Consider the following 9,359-nt stretch of genomic DNA (forward strand, 5'->3'; position numbering starts at 1 on the left):
CCCGTATAGAGTTTAATCTGTCCTCCTCTGATAGATTTAATTTCTGCTTGACAGGCTCTGCTCAGTTACATGGTGTCTGACCTGGCCATTGAAACCGAGCAACAGCAGAACACTGCTTACAAAAGTCGTCTCTGTGGATGGAGGATGAACATTAATATTCATGAGCTGTTACTCATTTACACTGGTAAATATTAAAACTTCTGTATAACACCATTTGATCTCTCTCAAGAATAATTGTCTTTTGACAGAAATGCACACACTTGACAGCCATGGCGTGCTTGGTAAAAGCTGTTTCTTCTGAATAATACTGATTTCTTCGAGGGAACTATATATTTTAATGCCTTTGGTTTTCTGTTGTAAGCATTTGCCTGGCTTAAGTAACAATCATTTTCTAATCTGATGATGGCAACTAAAAGTGGTTCAGCCTGTGAAGCTTGATGGGTTTATGAATACTGTGGTCAGATCTATGCTAAAAAAAAACCCTGAAATTTGTTTAATAATTTATATGGTCCTCCCTTAATGTATCAATGTATAGATTCAGCAGAGGTGCAATTAAGTCCCCTATCAATTAAGTGTAGTAAGTAATAAATAGAAAACTTTATAGCATGATGAATATTTGTTGTGGCTGCATTTAAGAGAACAGAACCAGGTTGCTGCTGTTGAGGGAGCATTGCTGTTGACTGCACGAGCAGTAGCATTATATTAGTTCTTTTGTGCGTTGTGGCAATCTTCTTGGGATAGATCCTCGTGCAGCAGTCATGGCCACCTCTCTTCCCTGCTGTAATCCACGTGACAACACGTGCTATTTGGGGAAACAATTGCCTGTGGAAGTTGTAGTGGGTAAAGTAAAGCTAACTAATGACAAAATCATAGTGTAAAATAAAATATCTTTGTTCCTATGCTTCATGAGCTGCAATGGCTCATTGATTTACCAGAGCAATTCACGGTCTGGTTTTGATCTTTAAATCCCTTAAGTGAGAGTGGAGCTGTTGCATGAGGAATTGTTCCTTGTGTCTCCTGTGTTGCTGTGATTGTTGTGGTCATCTGAGGTGGCCGTGTGCCTGCATGCCTCCCTCTCTCCCTTCAACAGCAGCTCAGGGACATGGGGCTGCACAAGTCTCGGTGAGCGTTCTTTGGCCTGGAGTGCTTTCTGTCACTGTATCTCCAGAGCAGGAAATGTCCTGGACATCAAAAGAAAACCCAAACTTACTGCTTGTCCCTAAGTTTTCAAGAGGAGCAAATACTTTGGGGATGAGGGAGGAGGCGCTTGCTGGAGTTGAATAGCAGAATTTGGATGGTCTATGTGAATGTAACTACTGAAGTAGAATGGCTTCCCTTCTGGTGGGAGCAAGTGGGTGTAGATTGGAGGGGTGAACACTGGCATGTTGGTTTGACTGGCTGAGTTGTGTTTAAGATTTTTACAGTTTATAGAGTCCTGACAGACACACAACTCCGAAAACTATTATTTAAACAGTTACAATATTCATTATAACTGTATTAATGAAAGGTAGTAGGGGAAGTGTGCCCAAAAGAGTTGTTCTTTAACCACATTGTGAGCAAACAAGTAGATAAAGTTAATGAAACAATAATGTCTAACTGCAAGATGCTTTATTTCTGAAGCTAAACATGTTCTGCTGAAATAGATCCTGAAATAAAAAGCTCACTGGTTCTAAAGGTGATAATAGGCTCTAAGCATCTGACAAAGAAAGTATTTCTTGTCCTTTTACTAGTCCTAAATCTGTTAGTATCTGCTTCTCCAGGTCTGGAAACACAGTATAGTCTGCATTTTCTTGCTCCTCCATCTCTTCTTTTGTTTTCTGTAGAATAGTCATACTCTGAAGGAAAACACCAGGCAATAATGCACAGTTAAGTTTTGAAATCTGTATGTGACCCCATTGCTTTCCAGCGGATAGTATCAGTGCTCTCACAGGTTAATGACAATAGGCATTACCTAGGGCTATATTAACTGAATTGTCAATTCCTTGGTTGATTAGTTGGTATTATTAAACCATTTACTAAAGAATGGATAGGCAAAATCCTTATGTGAATAAAGAATAGAAGCCTGGAGTCTCTTCTCCCTTGAAGGAGCAATGTTTATAGGGAAGTTGCCAAAATGTAACTTTTTGAAAGACAAACTGATGTAAAAAGAAAAGCAAATTCATAGTTGTTAAATGTCCATAGACTCTAATGCTCTTGCAGGAGTTTCACTTGACCAACAGCTGAACTCACCGGAACTAGGACCATTTATTCCACTCCTAAGAACTGTAAATATGAAATACAAGGAGCTGCTAAGCTATTCTGATTATGTCCATCCTGATTTTTGAAAATATGGGAAATCCTGCCTAGCAAAACAGGCGCATTTTAAAGTCCCAAAGCAACAAAGATTTAAGAACCCAAAGAAACAAAGTTTTCTTAATTGCAAATATAACATACTTTTTTCTCCCTTTGTGCTTCCAGCTCCACTTCAATTCTGTTTTGGCTTGAAACTCTTGATACTCTTGAAACTCTTGTTCACAGTACTTCAGATACTTGACCTCTCTTTCAAAATAATCAAATACGTTGGTATGCTATTAACACAATGACAAACAAGGGTCACTACATGCACAAAGACACAGAATTATTGCTGATGATCTGAATGGTATTATTAGTTTATCTATATTGGGAATATGGATATGTCTATTTATCCAAATAATTTGCAGCAAAACAATATAAAGATGTGGATTGAAACCAATTGATTTTGGATACAAATATGCATGGGGTTAAATAATTTTTATTACACTGACTGAGTAGATCATCCTTCAGGAACCTGCGCTGAAATAACTAAACAGTTTTAGGTTAGTGATTTTAGGTTAGTGATTTCACTAAATTGGCCCAAATCCTCACTGACCCAACTTCAGGCACAAAGAAACCGTAAAATACCATTTATCTGGGATTCTGTGTGTTAGTTTTTGTTAGTCTCTTCAACAACCTAGTATTTTTCAGTGAATGAACGTAATCCTAAATAGTATAGTTCCAAAACGTACATCATTTGGGCAGAAGCAATGTGTTTCCTCATGTTATAGCACTTAGCTCCTGCCTTGCTTTGGAGAAGTTACTAAAATGAGGCTGCTGACCTGGTGTTATATTCCTACATGCTGTAGCTCTGCACACAGCAAATCTTTATGGGATGTTTATAAACTACTTAAGTGCATACATAAACTTAACTTAAAGCTGGTAAGAAGATTTTGTGATGCAAAAATAACAGACTAGGTAGCAGGCAAGACTGCTAGACTGGGAGGTGGGGGAAAAGAACAACTGAAAATGATATGGAAATAAAGAAAGATAAATTAAAACTGTTTCTACTGTTCCCGTGGCCCTTTGGTACAGATAGTCCTTATTTCAAAAGATAATTAATGAGTGGTAATGTTAGTAACAGTTTGCAAAATGTGCTTTAACTAAGCTAGAACCAGATGCTAAGATGTGTAAATCGAAGTACCAAATTTACAGGAAAAAAAAATTGATGCAAATGCCGACAAGAAGGTGTAAACAAAGAGAACTCAGTATATTTACATTACTATGCACTATATAGTATTGTTTTAATGCATGAAATTCAGTGTCATTTTATGCATGTGGGAAAAAAATGCTGAATTCTTTACTGTGTTTTCATGTAGCCAGGTTGGAGCATTGGAATTCTGCCAGCTGTCACACAGGTCCTTTGGGTGCCTCCTATCTGAGCTCTGTTCAAAACCAGCTTTGCTACAGGTGATCTTTGGAGAATATGGCCATACTGATCTCAAATTAATTGCCATCCATTTGAAGGCAAGTTTTTCCAGGCAGGCCCGTTTCTGTGTTGGAGTTTTCAGGATAAAGTGTCACATAGATTAATAAAAATTCTTACCAACCTCATTCCTTGAAGGGTGACTTAGCGTCTGACAGATTTCCAAAACATGCAGTACTCCAAGATCATCAGAAACAGCTAAAAAATGCTGCTTTGCTGAAAGATATTTGACAAAAAATAAGCAATCTAAATTCCAGCAGTAACACATACCTCCACCCAAACATGAGCTACAGAGGGTTCATTTTTGCTGTGGTCTTTTTGGTTTATTGTTCATTGCAGCAAAAAGGAACCTTATTGCTCTCTTATTTTCTTAACAAATTAAATTCCCTTTAAAGTTTATACTTTTTCAAACTTCTTTTTTTAAAATTAAATTTTTTCAGTTGCTTTCTGCCGTGGTAGTACACTTAGAACTGGTATATGCATTTTTGTATATACAGTGCAGTGTTAAAATTAGTGGAAGAATCTTATTGAATAGATAAGATTGTCTGTAACAAGATTAGTGTGCCTTGGAGTCATGGGCCATTTTGCAAGCAGTGTGGCACAGTAAAGTGCAATCACCATCAACATACGTGAAGCAATCCAGGGGCTGATGAAAGTGATCATTGATTCAGAAATGTTCTGGAAGTGAGATGGCTCATAAGTTTTCTTCAGTAAGTCCCAAATATCTATATTTCCATCGTCTCTGCCAATGAAGAAAACTCCTGGTCTTGTTAAGGACCATTGTCCCACAGTGTATCTTCCTGCAGAGCAGCTTGACTGAAGGATTGGTCCATTCTTAATTTTTTTTGAAAACAAATAAAAGATAGACTCAACATTCAAACAGTACTATCCATTCACTACTCCAAATCTCCTATCATTTGAGAACATTCACAGTTTAAATGATGCTATTACAAAAATTATATCAATGGCAAAATTGGTATCACCTTCTGCAGATAAAGAGAATTGTAGGGAAGTAAAAAAAGCCCTGATATTTCACTTCCAGTCCATTAAGGTAATCTGTCTATCTGCTGTTAAAATCTGTGGTCTTGAGATTTTGCAAGGTGCAGCTAAACCTGGATTCCTACATGAGAGGAACTGTAAAACCCCCCATGTTTCTTTCTCTTCACACAATGAAAAGACTGCATCCTAAAGATGAGTTCTTCAGACCTGTTTAGCACACATTGCCTTTATTCTTTGGTTTCCCTAGGAGCAGAAATAATTTGTTGAGAAGCTACAGTTTTTACAAGGTCAGAATTAAAGAAGGTTACTTCATTTTTTTCCTGTAAAAGGCAAGTTTACAAAGCTATTTCTAAAATAGTTTTCTGATTTGAAGAAAAAGGAAAAGCTTTACTTATACCCAATTTATTTCTAAAATACGAAGCTTTGTGACTTACAAACATTTCTGAAAATACAGTCTCTGGCTATTATAGTTCTGTCTTGTATATCTATCAATTATGTTAGAGCTGTGTTAAAGTAACTTACTGTAACCCCTTCTTTCCAAATGGCAAAATTCCGGCCTCCAATACTTAGAAGGATGTCTTTAAAAAACGGAGATCTCCGGAGTGTGTTGATAGTTTCAGTGTGGATGGTGTATTTCCGAGTGTGCTTCTGACCTAATGGCATGAAAAAGGTACATGCTTGTAACTAGTGCTTTAGTGATCGTCTTCACAGTGGGAGTTACATGAGGGGAAATGAGCACAGGATCCAGCACAAGCTTCAAAAATACTAGCCTCATTTTTTTGCTCACAAGGTATAGGAATTGGCGTTGCCACGAATGTAGTTATTTCCGTGATTTGTGCCAACAGGTACATAGTGATGCACCTGTGATACTGGAGAGGGTTTTTGCTATTCTGTCATGACAGCTAAATTGCTTGCACTTTTGAGGGTGTACTGCTGAATCCTGGTGTCATCAGTGAGATAGACCATTACAGAAGATGAGCAAGAACCTTAAAAAGACAGAGTATAGGTACAAATATTTTAAAGTTAGTGATATATTAAAGTTTAAACAGGTATTGAGAAACTTGAACTTACTAACTGGTTTTGCCAAGTCACTATCCATTTCTATTTTCCAGTCAGAATAAACAATTTCTCCATCCTGTGATGCCAGAAAGATCAAGTAAATGCTAACGTTAGAGCTTGGTGGCTTATATCAACGTGATTTATTTTTAAGCTGCGACTTTACTTAATTACAGCAATTATCAAATATGTTCCAAGTAAATTAAAATTTGCAGCCAATGACTGAAAAAACACCAAAGTTTTAGATCACCATTTTTCAGTTCTGTATTGCCAAAACAGCTTTGCTTTACCGTGGTGTACGCAGGCAGTCCTTCCTGCAGAATTAGGTGCTCAGTTGCTACAGTTCATGCTTTGCTCCAGTATTTGGGGAAAAGGTGACCAGAAACAAAAAGGTAGCTAGAAGCCAAATTTTCATTTCCATATGAACTCAAAACTGGGAAAGATTTTGGAATTTTAGATACTTAGGGTAGGTAGAGGACTATGAATAGCTGGGGCTTCCTAAAGTAGAAATAAGTTGTGGGGGAAACTGTAGTATAAATGTTTTCATCTGACATTTGGGGAAATACTAAAAAAATATTACTAATCTTATGGGTTCTGGAAGAAGGAAATACTGTTTGGTTCCTGATAGCAGGTAGTTAAGCTCAACATATTTTGGAAATGTCTTCTAATTCTGCCCTTGACATAAGGGTTCATAGTCTACCAAATATTGGGGGTTTATTATTATAAGCATGTAGCTAAATGCATTAAAATGGAAGTAAAATGTGACATGTCCAGAAAGGTCTTTTTAGTTAACATCTGAAAAAAACCATGCAAGTACATACATTTGTGAACACTCTGTTATTTCATTGTTCAGTCTTTCAGATATTTTGGATTAACATTTTCATTAGTAATCTATTATTTTCACTTACTTCAGTTCCAACAAAAAAGTTAGTGGAGATATTCTCTAGCACTTTCAGATTTTTGCTTGAAGAAGTATTCATCTCTATATATGGGCTCTCTTTGGCAGGTACTTCTAGTGAGTTCAGAGATTGCACCTTCTCTGGGAAACAGTATAGATACATCTATTTATAATACACTGGAATTTATCAGACCAAGCGAATCCTTTGTCTTATAAAGGTAGTTCAGGGATAAGGGGAATTTCAAGAGGAGAGATGAAGAAAGACTGCCAAGTCAAGCAGCAGTTCTGTAGGTTAACTGTTCCCTGCTGGAATCTCCCTGTTGCTGCAGCTGCTCTGAAATCAGTGCTTCCCATACACAGACAACTACTTAGGGTGGCACCATGCTGTTCTTCATCAGTTTTGCACAGCATCAGTGTCTTAGTGGGAACCGCCCTTATGCTGCTGCAACCAGGAGCTAACGTTTCTGCTCCAGGGAAGGGCACAACCTGCTTCCTGCACTCTGTGGTGTGACCGTGTGCGCTGGAACCGCTACGCCACAGCAGCTCAACTGCCAGAAAGGCGTTTTCTGGCATCGTTTGTGGTCACTCTCGGGTAGTCCAACTCTTGGGCTACCTGTGTGTCAGCCTGCCAACTTTACAGAAGGGCTAGTAGTGTGTCCCTACCACAAAATACCGTAATAAGAATTGATCCAGTACAGAACGTGAAGTGCTAACTTCACGTTCTGTCGTGAAGAGTGACACCTCTATCTAACGCACTACAGAAATACCTACAATATACACTGTTACTCCAGGATTGTTTTTCTAAAAATAGTATTCTGTAAGGGCTGAACAGGACATACTGTTTCAGGGATAAAGAGACTGGGTGGGGGACTTGCATGGGCTATTAAATGAAACCTGGCAGAGTTAACTATGGATATGGAACGGCTCTTTTTGTAGATAATAGATGTATATTGCATTATGAATACCAGTATATTTAAGAAACCTTTTCCCCCAGATGCATTTAGCTATACAATATTTTGTTACTCAGCTTTCATTATGTATATACTGAAATATAAGTTTATTAAAAACATTTCCCCTTATAAGGTGTAATAAAAATATTACCTGAGGTTTTGTAATGATAATGCAGTTCCCTTAAACTAATTCTGACGGGACCATACTCTGTGTTGGTATCACTTTCGCACAGTTTTATCTGTTCAGAAAAAATACATTTGCTAACTCATGTTGTCAGATCTTTGAGGTACAAGACTAAATGACTTTTTGCTGTAATAGAACAGGTCTTTTCAGTTTGCAGTGTGTTTGTAATATGCCACGAATAGTATTTGCTGCCTCACCTGCAAACAGAGAGAAAATGCGAACCTGTGGTTTTTCTTGTGTTATCCTTTATGCGTAAGGATTTTGCCATGTTTCTAGCAAAAAACAGCTCCAGTTGTCATATTTGTTCAACAACTGTACCAGCTTGCAGCTATTCTGAGCAGCACAGATCAGCAGGTGCAAAATTATTATTTTTTTTTTAACCTAATAGATGATTTTCAGTCTCACTTTTTTCACAAACTGTTGTGACCATTTTCATCAGACTTACTGTTGGGTTGCCAGTAATTACAGTTCTGTTGACTGTGACCATGTTTCACAGTTTGGGACCCACTGAGATAGACAGCACAGCGGTTGAAAAGGCTGACAGGAACTTACACTATTAATACAACTACTTTTGCACCTACTGCAGTTTTTAAGAAGCACTCATGCTGTTTCATGTGAGTTAGCTTTTCAAAACGCATTTTATTGAAGTTTCAGAAGAACATCGAAGTCTTTAACTTCATAATCAGAAGGAAATTCACAAGGAAGTCAATTTGCTGGAAAAATTGAAGAGTTGGGAAGCAAAAGAATACATTCCTATGGAGTTCTGGCCATATCTACAGTTTGACTTGATACTGCTGTTCTATATTTGTGTACAGTACCTTTATGAGAGGTTTCCAGCAGAGATCTAGATGCTTAGAAGTATCTGGAACATCATGGAACATATAAAAAAATTCCTTCTCTTTCACTTTCTCAGATGAAGGTTGTTCAGGAAGTTTGGTGGCTGGAATATCCCAAAATAATATTGAGCTGCAAAATGATTGTATAATGTTATTCCCTGTTTTTGTTTCAAAGTCAGATGCAGTTTTCCACACATTTTAAAATTGCTTTTTTTTTTTAGCCTTTCATCTTCAAACTTTATGTAGCAATAGACTCTGAAAAGCAGACAAATGCTAGATACTTAATTGCTTCTTTTGTAAATGATGGTATATAGTCCTTTATTCACCATTTCATCAGTTGTTAACCATACAAAAGCAGCTAGATAGCACTCATACGGTTTGCTTATGGAAAGTAACTGGGTGAAGTTACTGCCACTACCTGGGTGAAATTCCTGGAGGCTGACAGAACTCGACAGAACTCTGTAGCAGGTGACCTAGTAATCCAAACTGAACCTCATTCCCAGTTCCTGTGTGTACCAATTTCTCTGCTGACATTCAAGACAAATGGTCCCACTCACTTCAATCTGTCATCTCATTGGAGTTTTCAAGCCTCAGATCATTCCTGTTGCTCTATTCTAGACATTCATTTACAGATTTGGTATAGACAATGATAATTTTTCTCATTGCTGACATCTCTTTC

General features: G+C 37.6%; 1 protein-coding gene across 1 annotated transcript in view; it reads right to left on the reverse strand.

Moving 5' to 3' along the window:
* Positions 1-2,433: 2,433 nt before the first annotated feature.
* WDR63 (WD repeat domain 63) overlaps positions 2,434-9,359 on the reverse strand; it is a gene marked incomplete at both ends in the record, with an annotated part of 20,834 nt that continues 13,908 nt past the window's right edge. The window contains 8 exons of the mRNA XM_009705893.1: positions 2,434-2,567; positions 3,882-3,973; positions 4,387-4,591; positions 5,279-5,409; positions 5,849-5,891; positions 6,721-6,851; positions 7,812-7,899; positions 8,663-8,810. Coding sequence (XP_009704195.1) covers positions 2,434-2,567; positions 3,882-3,973; positions 4,387-4,591; positions 5,279-5,409; positions 5,849-5,891; positions 6,721-6,851; positions 7,812-7,899; positions 8,663-8,810 — 972 coding nt within the window. The remainder of the gene's footprint in view (positions 2,568-3,881; positions 3,974-4,386; positions 4,592-5,278; positions 5,410-5,848; positions 5,892-6,720; positions 6,852-7,811; positions 7,900-8,662; positions 8,811-9,359) is intronic.

Source organism: Cariama cristata, unplaced genomic scaffold (assembly GCF_000690535.1).
Source record: "Cariama cristata isolate BGI_N322 unplaced genomic scaffold, ASM69053v1 scaffold37788, whole genome shotgun sequence".
Classification (NCBI taxonomy): domain Eukaryota; kingdom Metazoa; phylum Chordata; class Aves; order Cariamiformes; family Cariamidae; genus Cariama; species Cariama cristata.